Source organism: Cavia porcellus, unplaced genomic scaffold (assembly GCF_034190915.1).
Source record: "Cavia porcellus strain 051 isolate PalLab524CR breed Dunkin Hartley unplaced genomic scaffold, mCavPor4.1 scaffold_9, whole genome shotgun sequence".
Taxonomy (NCBI): domain Eukaryota; kingdom Metazoa; phylum Chordata; class Mammalia; order Rodentia; family Caviidae; genus Cavia; species Cavia porcellus.
Genome location: NW_026947492.1, coordinates 4,177,547 through 4,190,095, shown reverse-complemented (window position 1 = coordinate 4,190,095; position 12,549 = coordinate 4,177,547). Strand labels below are relative to the sequence as shown.

Below are 12,549 nucleotides of genomic sequence, written 5' to 3'. Positions count from 1 at the left end.
TCTTGACATGTCAAAAGCAGTACCTTTTCAGCAGGGTGCTGAAATACCCTCTTGAAAGCTAAGTATTACCTATTTGTGGTAAGAGTTTCTGAAATATATTTCTGTAAATCATCATCCTTGTGTTTTATTCTGTTGGTCAGTTCTCCTATGGAGTTTTATGTGTGTGCAGCTCATGGCATAATGCCGAGTCTGCCTGGACCCAATGCAAACCTGAGGGGCAGAGATACAGGAGAATCGTCATGTCTCACTTTATACTGGGCTGTATCATATTCAGTTGTTAATTCTAGTCCAGACCGTCAATCCATCTTCTGTTTCTAAAGCTGGAAGTAATGTCTCCTACTGTCTTTGTATGTCTCCTACTGTCTTTGTACTCTTCACTTAATGTTCTGTCAGAAACTTGCTGTTGGTTAAGGGAAAGATTCTGAACGCATTTTGACAAAAAGTAGTTTTGTACTCAGCCTTTTATAGGTTAGATACACTGATGATGCGCAAAAAGGAGGCAGTTGATTGTGCTAGTGCTTAAGAGGCTGCGAACCCAGTGACCTGGCAGAATAATGTCACGTGTAATTTGGTGGGCAGTTTTGATTGTATTATTTTACTTACTCTTGAGGAAATACACTCCTGTCTCAGTTCAGCTACACATTTAAACTCAGTGATTTAGTTCCTGGTAATAGTAATATTGTGTCAAATCTCTTCACTGTGTCATTTGTAGACACCATCTGGAAATTGCCATCTGGGACATGAATCTTGGCTTTTTTACAAAAGTCGTGTCTTTAGGTTGGCCACACCATATGTTAGCACCGTGTGAACTGAAAGTAACCATGTGGTATGGTGTAGCTAACATCCTGGCTATGTGTACTGCTTCCCTTCAGTCACATGAAAGGTGACAATCTAGCCAACCTGATTCAGTAACTTTTCCTTGATTTTCTTTTTGATCTCTTCAGCCTCCTTTGGAAAGTCTGGCAACTGTGGAAGAGACCGTAGTTCGGGACAAGGCTGTGGAGTCCCTGCGGCAGATCTCCCAGGAGCATACTGCTCTTGCTCTGGAAGCTCATTTTGTGCCTCTGGTGAAACGCCTGGCGAGTGGGGATTGGTTTACCTCTCGCACATCTGCATGTGGTTTGTTTAGCGTTTGCTATCCCAGGGCTTCAAATGATGTCAAGGCAGAAATCAGACAGTAAGATATGTTTACTATATTGTAGAATTTGGGGTTATTGGGGACTTAGGTGACAATTTACACTGTACAATACCGGGTTACTAGTGAGTCACTGATACTAGGATAGTGGAATTAATGATAACATTTTCATTATACTTTAAATGTATGTGTTTTACTTTTGTTACAAACCTAATCACTGATGTCTGTAAGAGAAAACCTCTAAAGTTTCAGTCTGTATGTGTTAGAGTAGTAGTATTTAACGAAACACACATTGTTATTTTATGTTGCAGGCACTTCCGTTCCTTGTGCTCAGATGATACACCAATGGTACGACGTGCAGCTGCTTCCAAATTGGGTGAATTTGCAAAAGTTTTGGAATTAGATAGTGTGAAAACTGAAATAGTTCCTTTGTTCACTACTCTAGCTTCAGATGAACAGGTAAATAATTCTTGTATTTAAATGGCACAAGTATGTTCCTTACCTCTAACATTTTAAATACATATTTTTTAATGATACTGGCCATCGAATAAGTCACAGCCTTGCACAGTGAGGATATCTTTATTTCTTTTTTAGAAATTCTGAGACAGGGATTTGCTAAATTCCCTAGGTTGGGTTTGAACTTGTGATCCTTTTGGCTTGATCTCCTGAGTGGATGGATTATATGGCACCATAGCCAGCTCATTTTAAACATTTTTTTGAGCGTTTTACTTCTATTAGGATCTGTTTTGCGAAATTAATACTTCATTCTGGTTTGATACAACTCGTGTCATTATGCTCAAAAAGTCAGAGAGGAAACAGGAGCCATAATTAGGAAGACCAAAGCTGCATAACATATCTTTGGGAGTTACAGGCTGTATTGTAACATGATAGAGTAATGTTTCCTGGAATTTTGACTTTCAGATAAATATTGAAGCATAGAATGTGTTAAGAAAGCCATTTGATCTCTACACTAATGAATGAAATTATTGCATATAATAACAATTTTAACTCTGAGAATCTAGAGTTCTTTTCTCTTTTTTCTTTCTTTGGGTTTTTGAGACAAGATCTTGCTTGTAGTTAGGCTGAACTCACTATGTAGCCGAAGCAGGCCTTGAACTCATGGCAGTCCTGCCTCAGCCTGCCGAGTGCAGAATTATAGGTGTGCACCACCACACTTCTCTTGCAAACTTCTTTTGTGATGGTCTAGATCATAATATTTTAGGTGTTGTGGGTCAGGTTGTCTCCACTGTAACTATTTACTGCTGGTATGCAAAACAGCCACAGAGAATATGTAAACTAACGAACCGTGGCAGTGTTCCAGTAAAAGGCTTATTTATGAAAACCGTGTCTGGATTTGACTACTGTTTTCTCTACCCTTCACCTACTTCTTTTTTTTTTTTTTTTTTGGTCCCGGGAATTGAACTGAACTGCATCCCCAGCCCTTGCCCTATGGTCTTAGTGCAAGTTAAGTTTGGTATTTGGGGGTAAAAAGACAACTTCTTAGTTGGGAGTATGCATGCTACCTTTAGCAGCGTTTGGTGCTCAAAATATATGAGATGCCTTTTTACAAATATTTATGTTCCATCTGACCACCAATAGAATAACTGCTTTTGGCTCATTCATTGAATGTTGAACGCCTGTTGTGTAGTTAGGCACAGAATTCTTAAAAGACAGGTATGTAGTATAAAGATCTTGTGATTGGAACATAGTATTCTAGAGAGAGATAATGGTAAGAGATGAGTTGGAGAAGAAAGTAACAAAACCAGTTCTTTAAGTCAGCATATAGTTGGGGTATCTTTTTAGGTGCAGTAGACTACACCTACCTGAGTGGAGATATGACATGATATAATTAATGTTGTCAAAAGATTATTCTGGCTTCTGGGTGGAAACTAAATTGGAGGAGGGATGAGAATTTAAAAAGCCAGGTAGGAGGCTAGGATTTAGCTCAGCGGCATATAAGTGCCTGTCTTGCAAGCGCGCAGTTGTGAGTTTGATCCCCACTACCAAAAAAAAAAAAAAAAAAGCCAGGTAGGAGCCTTACAGTGGGAAGGATCTGCTTGTAAGGTTTGTAAGTGGAGTTGAGAAAGTTTATACTGGTGTATTGGATGAAGAAAAGAGGGATCAAGATCTCGATGTTTGGGTTGAGCAGTTGACTGGTGTCATTGCTGAGATGGAGAGGATTCTGGGAGAAGGGACAGGAGTAGAGGAGAAAATGAGTTCTGGAAGGGAAGTGCTGAGTGTGGGCATACATTTCAGTAGATGACAGTAGTTTCTTGATTTAGCTTTATTTTCAAAATTGAGAAATATCTGTGTAGCCAGTACCAAGAACCTAGTTCTGCCTTTTTCACCTGTTCCTTTGAATTAGAAGTGTGAGTTATTGTGGATTTACATCATTAAAATTTGTGCTGTTTAGAAAGTTGAAGTCTCATCTCTGATTATATCTGTATACTGGAAGGTAATTGTATCTACGTTTTATGTCCTGTTTTTTCTGAGTTCTTTTATGTTCATGTGTTTTTCTCTTCCTGCTTATATATGTGTAATTCCCAGGTCATCTCAGTTTCCAATTGTGTATTTCCACTAACTCAGAGGACTTATAGGTGTCACTTTGGCACTTGTTATTTTATGTCTGGAATTCTGAATTCATTAGTTTCATGTCTTTCTAATTTTTTCTGCTGTTTTTTTTTGTCATGCTGACTTCAAATTCAGTCTGTTTTTGATCGTCAACATTTATTTAAGTTTTGTAGTGCAGGCTGGTTTTGAATGTACTATATAGCTCAGACAGGCCTTGAGGTCGTGGTGAGCCTCCTGCCTCAGCCTCCAAATATTGAGATTACAGATGTGCACCTCCACACCTAGCAGTCTTCAACATTTAAATCCATTTTTTTATTACTTTACATTTGTTGTAATTTTTTTTTTTTTTTTGGTGCCGGGAATTGAACTCACGACTTTGCATTTGCCAAGCAGGCACTTATGCTGCTGAGCTAAACCCCCTTGTTGTGAATTTCTGCCTGATTTTCTCTGACCCCTTTCTCTGTTCTAATGTGATAAATAATTTCTATAAGTGTAATTTTCATTTTTATCCTTTGACTTACTATAACGTCTCTGAAAGTATTTTTTAAATGTTTTTTTATTTATCTTTACATTTTCTTATTGTTTTAAAATAAAAGCTCTGCACTGCAGCCAAGATAATTTTCCTTTTACTTTAGAACAAAGTCATTGCTATCTTTATGGCTTTCACATGCTGTTCCATGCATTGGGGGTAGCTATTCAGCTGTGTCAAGCCATGAAATCCCATGTAGGGTAGCTGGTTTTTTTATTTTGTTTTAAATAATATGCACAACAGCACTACTTCAATCCTACACAGGTCTGCCTTGGCTCTCACTACACAATGCTGTAATAGAAATTTGTCTCTTTAGGACTCGGTGCGCCTCCTAGCTGTGGAAGCTTGTGTCAGTATTGCCCAGTTGTTGTCTCAGGATGATGTTGAGGTCTTGGTAATGCCAACCCTTCGACAAGCAGCTGAAGATAAATCTTGGCGCGTTCGCTATATGGTAGCGGACAAATTTTCAGAGGTAAAATCATTGCAGTGATACTTTTAAGTGTTAGAAAATCAAAGCAGAAACCCATCAGATTAACTGTTACACCAAAAATTTCTACAGTAATTCTGTTGAAAGGACAGTGTGATGGCAAAAATAAATATTTGAAGATTAGTTTTTTTCTTACTAATTATTTTGTTAGATATATTAAAACTTGTACAAATTTCTTTAAAGCTCCAGAAAGCGGTGGGTCCTAAAATCACCCTAAATGACCTCATCCCTGCATTCCAGAACCTACTTAAAGATTGTGAAGCTGAAGTCCGAGCAGCTGCTGCTCACAAAGTAAAAGGTTAGACTGTTCAATTTGCGTTGTAATGTCATTCATTTTGGTGTTTTTTTATTTTATAGCAGTAAATTTTGTACATTTTGTTTTACAGAAAATGTCTCAAATAGAGATAATTTCCTTGTGTGAAAATACCACGTTGTCATATAAATCTTTGCATTTCAAACTAAGCCATTTTATCACATTTCTGTTATAAATGCATTTACAGGTTAGATTGATAGGTTGATTTAGACTGTCATTTTCCCCCTCATAGCTCATTTGTGTAAATATATGATGTGATTTAACTTGTAACCGTTTTTAACACTTGGTTATAGTTCTTGTTTTGTTTCTTGTAAATGATTCTATAAAAGTATTTTATTTCCTATTTGTCTTCTTTTAGAACTTTGTGAGAACTTGCCTTCTGAAGATAGAGAGACTATAATTATGAATCAGATTTTGCCATATATAAAGGTAAATGTAACTTCAGTTTATTTTGTTTAACTCTACCCTACCTAAAGGTAAACATTACCCTAGTGTTTTTTTTTAAACCTTAAAACCCTTGTAGTTTAAAGATGAATAAGAGATAAATGGAACAGTTGTCAAATTATCACATTATTATTAATCACTTATCTATACCTATTATAATTATAAAATGCTGTTTTACGCTTTGATCTGTTATCTAACATGGTCTGAAGAAACACTACCAGCTAGTTTATGTTGAAACAGTGTTACGTTTACGATCCTTGGGAAGTGGTGTGGAGATTTCTGTTACATTGCAAAAATGAAATTTATAATTTTTTTTTACTGGGGATCAAACTCATAACCCTAAAGTTATAATTTTGATTTTATTTTAGGAATTAGTGTCTGATACCAACCAACATGTCAAAACAGCTTTAGCTTCTGTAATTATGGGATTATCTACCATTTTGGGCAAGGAGAATACTATTGAACATCTTCTTCCTCTTTTTTTAGCTCAGTTAAAGGATGAGGTGAGTATAATTTCTGTTGTTTTTGATGGTCATCAATTTGATAAGATTTTGGATTTGAGTTTTATTAAAATAGGACCCAAAATATGGGAATTAATTTTTTTAAAAATCATAAATTTGAAAAAGTCATAAACATGACAGTCTTTATGTTTGGATTTGAGGTTATAATTTCCTCAGAAAATGGATGTGGAAACGCATTAAAGCAAACCTCAAAATATCCACCCAGGCCGCTGCAATAGCTCTTGAATAGCGGCCTGCCCTCATGCTGTGAGAGGTACTTCTTTATCGCCTTTTTCTTGGCTGAAACTTGCTCTGAAGAGCCTGTTTCTTTTCCTGTCTTTAATAAAACTGTGCTGCCATTAAAAAAAAAAATCTGTCTATCTTCTCTGCATGAGATTTTGCATGATTTTGCTTTATGTTCACTGGTTCTTTTAAAACTGATCTTTGCTTAAAAGCATCTTTTATTTAAGTTTAATATAAGAATTGTAATGGTACCTGACATTTATTGATTAATATGTATCAAGTATGACTGTGATGCTGAATACTTTGCATTATTGTTATAATCTGCATAAGATTTACTATTTCCATTTTTCAGATGAAGAAGTTGAGACACAGAGATAAAATAACTTGTCTGAAGCCTTAGCAGTGGCAGATAGATTTGAGTACATGTAATTCAGTTCCTGAGCCTGTGCTTTTTACCATCTCATAGACTTAGGATCAGTTATATTTATGTGTCGTGACTTATTGGTATACTCAATATTCAGTATACTTTAAGGCTGTACTTTTTGTGGTGAATAGGATTAAACCCATGGTTTTAGACTGTTAGGTGAGTACTTGTTCATTTAACTATAGCCTCAGGGCATCCCCCTCTCTGTTTTTAACCAGAGTTTTAACTTTCTGATTTGAAAATTTACTTAGCAGTTTGTACTGTATTATGACAGAAAAATTTTGCACAGAAGGTATAATGTGTACTTACAGTGTCCTGAGGTTCGTTTGAATATCATCTCCAATTTGGATTGTGTTAATGAAGTCATTGGAATCCGTCAACTCTCTCAGTCTCTCCTTCCTGCCATAGTGGAACTGGCTGAGGATGCCAAGTGGCGGGTGCGGCTGGCTATCATTGAGTATATGCCACTGCTGGCGGGCCAGCTGGTGAGTATATGCTTCATAAACCAAAGGGCAGTGTCAGAGTGGAGATGTGCCCTGACAAGTAGGAGGCCTGCATACCCTTCCATGGTTCTGTTTCTTTAGATGCATTTAGGCCTTCTTGCCTTTGGATGTTTGTTTGTTTTTGTATTAGTGCATTTAACTTGTAACAGAAAGGTATTCTAAAATGTTTCACCTTACCGCCACCTAACAACAAACCATAGAAGAGTGTTTCTTGCCAAGCATGGTGATATATACCTGTAATCCTAGCACTTGGCAGGCTGAGGCAGGAAGATAGCCATGAGTTTGAGGCCAGCCTGGGCAAATTCAAGATCAATCTGCGATACATATTGAGAGTATGTAAAAAGAAGTGTGTAATCAGTTTCTTGGTAAGTTAAACATAAGCTGTAATTATTTAACGCCTATCTGACTTAAGAACTAAAGCAGGCTCTACCAAGTGAATGTGAGGCAAGAAAAAGTAGGAGAAAGTACGTCTAGCCCGAGGTGGGCCACCGTGGAAGAGCGGGCACAGTGGGCATCGGTTTTGGTTTTTGTTCAAAGACACCTTTCCTCTGTTTGCCTGTTTTCTAAGCAAGCTGCCCCTAGGAACCACTTTTCCTACATTCTGATTAGAGAGTTGAAGAATCAACATAAAGAAAACCTTGTAATGCTAGTTATTTTGGCCAAAGTTAGCTTTATCATGTTCTCTCTTACTGTTTTGAGTTTTATGGTCAGTTTTACTCTAACTAGTAACCACTGTACTTAAAATTACAGAGTTAGGCTTTATATTACATCCTTCTTTCTTTTTCACAAGGTGCCCTTGACATGTTGGTAACACTTCAAGATATTGTGACTGTCCGTTATAGTCTAGTTGAGGAGATAGACAATACAGGAACTGTGTTTGCTGTTTTATTTCTGGTGGCTACTGTGATACCTGTTATTAATTAGGCACTTGACATTTGTCAATTATGAAATAAACCTGTTATTAATTAGGCACTTGACATTTGTCAATTATGAAATAAACAAATACCTGAGAAATACTTTTTTTGAGAAGTCTCATAATATATCAGTTTATTGCTGATACTGCAGTACCCACTCCTCCCATCCTTGCCCCTCTTCGGTTTCTTTCAGATCATAGAGTATGAGGTTTGTGTATGTTTTTCTTTGTCAGTACTGGGGATTGAACTCACGACCATGTGCTTGCAAGGCAGGCGCTTATGCTGCTGAGCTAAATCCCCAGCCCTGTGTATTTTTTTCTTAGACCACTGAATTTATATTGTTAATTTTGGTACATTTCGCTTGTGAAAATATATCTTGTGGATGTCTGTGGTATTTCATGTTTTACAAAATTTGAAATACTGTGTTCTTGAAAATGGATGGCAAAGTTGACAGTATATCTATTTATTTATTTTTTTATTGTCGGTACTGGGGATTGAACTCACGACCGCCTGCTTACAAGTCAGGTGCTTATGCCACTGAGCTAAATCCCCAGCCTGACAATATATCTAATAGGTTTAAAGTTATTGTGTCAAAATTTTCCATTGTCACTTGTAAATGCCCAGGGTCATTTCTGTTCTTTTTTTTTTTTTCATTTCTGTTCTTTACTGGTGGTTGTCACAAATTACTCTCCCTAGTGGAAAGCAGCTATGAGTTTGCTGAAGACAGACAACTCTCAGGAAAGGAGAGTGAATTTTAGTTCCATTTTTCAGCCTTTGCTCCTAGGCCTGGAAGACACCCAAGGGCTGCTAGTCATGCAAAGCAGTTTGGAAGCAGAGCAGATGGTGCCTTTGGCTGCCTTCTACCTGTATGGCATGGGTGACATGCGTCAGTCACAAACATTTTGTTTTATAATTTGTGCTCCTTGTTAGTTACATTTTTTATGTGTAAGGATTTTCTTTACCAATTAATTTATAAAATTCTCTCAAGACTATGTTTCCTAGCTTACAGATCATGGTGAGTAAATAAAAAATTAAACCACAGAAAATTAGAAAATAAAAGTTAATTACGACTGATGGAGACTTTTCAACCCTAAATTAAGAAATCTTTTTAGAGCTGACATGGTAATATAAATATCGGCCCAATTCCATTCATAGTGATCTGTAAGAAAGCCTTTTTGTCTATTCAACTATTGTTTTCAGAGCATGGGAACTTTATATTGTATCTCTGTAAAATATATCATCCTTGGTCATGAATTTTGTAGAATTCAAAGAATCAAAAGACCATACATACAAGAAAGGGGCCAAGAAAGTACATGTCAGCGCTCTCACCAGGGTGAGAGGTTAGTGTGAATCATCTCTGGGAGCGCCTTCCCATTGAGTGGAGGAGTGAGACTGGGAGCGCTAAGGTGGAGCTGCCTGTGACTCCAGACAGGGACCTCTTACCCTGGGCCCTTGCACCTGCTTTGTTCTCTGTCCAGTGCTTTCTCCTGTCTTTCCAGAAATACTGATTATGTGATGTGTCTGGCTTCTGGCCACTCTTGTTTTCTTGTACTTGGCAGGACTGATGCCATCTCATGCTTTTCTTTATGATTTCTATTTAATAATAGGGTTATAATTTATTAATCTTCCTGATAGCCTTTTCTACTGTTTTGTGAATATAGTTTATTTGGAAGTAAGTTTGTTTTGTTCTGTTTTATGACCGTAGTTCAGCCTGGCCTTAAACTCAGTTTGTGGTCCAGGCTGGCCTCAAACTCATGAGACCCACCTGTCTCAGCTTCCCAAGTGCTAGGATTACAGTTCTGTGCCACGCCCCCCCCCCCAACTGGAAATAAGTGTTTTAAAGGTTTCATTGTGTAATCATTATGTAATACATACAGAGCATTTTAATTGGGCATGATAGTGCATGCACATGTACCTGTAACCCCAGTACTGGGGTGGGGGTGTGAGGCAAGAGTCTGGGACCAACCTAGGCTGTATAGTGAGTTTAAGACCAATTTGGACAACATACTAAGACCCTGTCTCAAAAAGCTGATAGGGAGGAAGATAGGGCATCTTGATTTCTAAACTTTGGAGATGTGTGCTAATCAAACTTTTTATGTTTGTAGGGTATGGAATTTTTTGATGAAAAACTGAATTCCTTATGCATGGCCTGGCTTGTAGACCACGGTGAGTAGATAAATTCAAAACAGAGTATTATAGAAGACCCATGTTTTTGCATTTCTCATGGTGTTCATTTCCTTTTAGAAAAAAATCCTGATCTGACCACATATTTTGCCTTAACAATATAGGGAAAAATAAAGTCTTTGATTAAATTTCATTTTTTTAAAATTGTGATTTATTTTTTGTCTTTTTGAGATAGGATCTTGCTATGTAATTCAGGCTGCCCTTGAATTAATTTTGTAGCCCAGGTTGGCCTTGAACTCATAGCAATCCCCCAACCTCTGCCACCCAAGTGCTGGGATTACAGGTATATGCCACCATACCCAGCCTTTTTTCTTTCCCCTGGGATGTGGTCTTGCTGTGTAGTCCATGCTGGCTTGTACTTACGGCAGTCCTCCTGCTTCAGCCTCCCAAAGCGCCAGATTACATGCCTTTACCGTGATGCCCCACTGTTTTTTCTAACGTAAGTTTATTTTCTTCATTAAATAATCTCTTTGCATTGTTTCTTATTTACTGTATCATCTGACCTTCAGGCTGTCTGTTAATATACTTCCTTATTCCCAGAGTTTTCCGCTTGCCATGGTGTCATTAGTGTATTCAGTAACTGTAGGGATACACATAGATTGAAATCAAGTGAAAGGCCTGGCTGGATGGAAGGACATAGCAAGTTGGTGACATAGAGGAGGAGGCTGTACCTCCTTGCAGGGCAGTGCAGTACAGGTTCTTAGGAGCGGGAGAGTCAGGCGTGCATTGAGATAAAGAGGGAAAAGAAGACTCACTTCCTGCTCCCTCACTCTGCGGCTGCTGCTGCCACCACAGGGCGAGGAGAGGGTGGCTTTGTGTCAGAGAGGACACAGGAATGAGCAGATGACCTCTTAAGAGATCTCAGGTAGACATGCAGTGTGTCTATATTCTTTTGTCTGCCAGACCATCAGTGGGTACAAGATATACCCTCAGCTAGGTCCAGAAGCAAACTTGGCATCTTCAGTGTGACCTTAGACCTGTCCTAAGTGGGTTTGCTGTTTGTTCCATGTTTTGGTGGATTTGATAAGCATGCTGTTTGAGTTTCACAGTATCCTGTATATGCTTTATATATGTATTGAGTTTGTTTGTTCGTGAGTGATTATGCCTGGGTAATTGCAAAGAATGAGGATGCTTGTGTCTGCTTATGTAGGTGGTTTTGAGTGCGGGGCATAATAGTGAATGCCTGTAATCTCAGTACTCTGGGAGGTTCAGACAGGAGGATTGAGAGTTTGAACGCAGCCTGAATAATTCAGTGATGTGAACAAGGCCCTGTCTCGGTAAATACAAAGAAGCTGGGCATTATAGGCACACACCTGTAATCCCAGCACTCAGGAAGACAAGGCAGGGAAATTGGAGTGAGTTCCAGGCCATTTGGGCTACATGGTGAGCTCATTGCCAACTTGAACTACATAGTGAGAACCTATCTCCAAGAAAAAGAAAAAGCTGCAGATGTGGCTGAGTGTAAAGGCTGAGTTCAACGCTCAGTAAAATAAACCCCCTCCTTCCTGCAACACATGTGAAGTATCATGTGGGAGCTCATATGGTTACCAGTGTGAAAAGTAAATACTGTGTTAGTCTGTTAGGGCATGTGTATGGGGAGGGTGCTTCCAGTGTTTCAAACTAGATTGAAAGACTACTTCTCTATTTTTTTCTTTAAAGTTATCTCTTCAAATAAAACTTAAAATTTGCAAATCATAGGAAAGAAATGACTTTTTTTTTCCATTTAAAAAAATATTTACGTTATTTCCCATCAATATTGTTGGTGGGAATGGCATGCCAGCAGATCATTTTGTACTGCTTTGAAAGCTGGCATTCTGGATTAACCACTTATCATTCCAATAGTTTAAATACAGGATGACCAAAAATTGCATATTGTTTGTTAGTTTTTATGTGGTAACTTAACAGGAAATATAAAAATATTCTTTTCACATTCACTCAAAACTAGAGTCAACTCCACCCCAATGATGTTCAGGATAGTTTCTGCTTGGGGTAAACTGCTAAGTGGTGAAGACAGTTTAGTTTGGGGAATTTTTAAGTTCTAAAATGCTACAAAGAATTAAATTCCTGACAGCTGTCTAATTAGATTGCTGTCTCTAAGCTACTTTAGTTACTCCTTCCTCACTTCGGATTATTTTCTTCCAATTTGAGAAGAGATTCTTCCTTTAATGCAGCAGCATACCAAAGTGTGAGCTGTAAGAATTCTTTGAACCAGTGAAATGGCAGTTGCTTTGTTAATAGATCATAGGGATTTTTTATTTTGCTGTTGTGTTTTATTTTAGGATTTTTGTTGTTTTATAGTTTG

General features: G+C 37.9%; 1 protein-coding gene across 6 annotated transcripts in view; it reads left to right on the top strand.

The window, feature by feature from the left end:
• Ppp2r1b (protein phosphatase 2 scaffold subunit Abeta) overlaps positions 1-12,549 on the top strand; it is a 36,388-nt gene that overhangs the window by 6,405 nt on the left and 17,434 nt on the right. For all 6 annotated transcript variants that reach the window (XR_010049619.1, XM_063255732.1, XM_013155462.3 and 3 more), the window contains exons 4-11: positions 945-1,177; positions 1,447-1,594; positions 4,552-4,707; positions 4,906-5,020; positions 5,394-5,464; positions 5,848-5,982; positions 6,958-7,131; positions 10,169-10,229. Coding sequence is in view for 5 of the 6 variants with exons in the window: in XM_063255732.1 (XP_063111802.1) it covers positions 945-1,177; positions 1,447-1,594; positions 4,552-4,707; positions 4,906-5,020; positions 5,394-5,464; positions 5,848-5,982; positions 6,958-7,131; positions 10,169-10,229 (1,093 nt within the window). In the remaining variant the exon portion in view is untranslated. The remainder of the gene's footprint in view (positions 1-944; positions 1,178-1,446; positions 1,595-4,551; positions 4,708-4,905; positions 5,021-5,393; positions 5,465-5,847; positions 5,983-6,957; positions 7,132-10,168; positions 10,230-12,549) is intronic.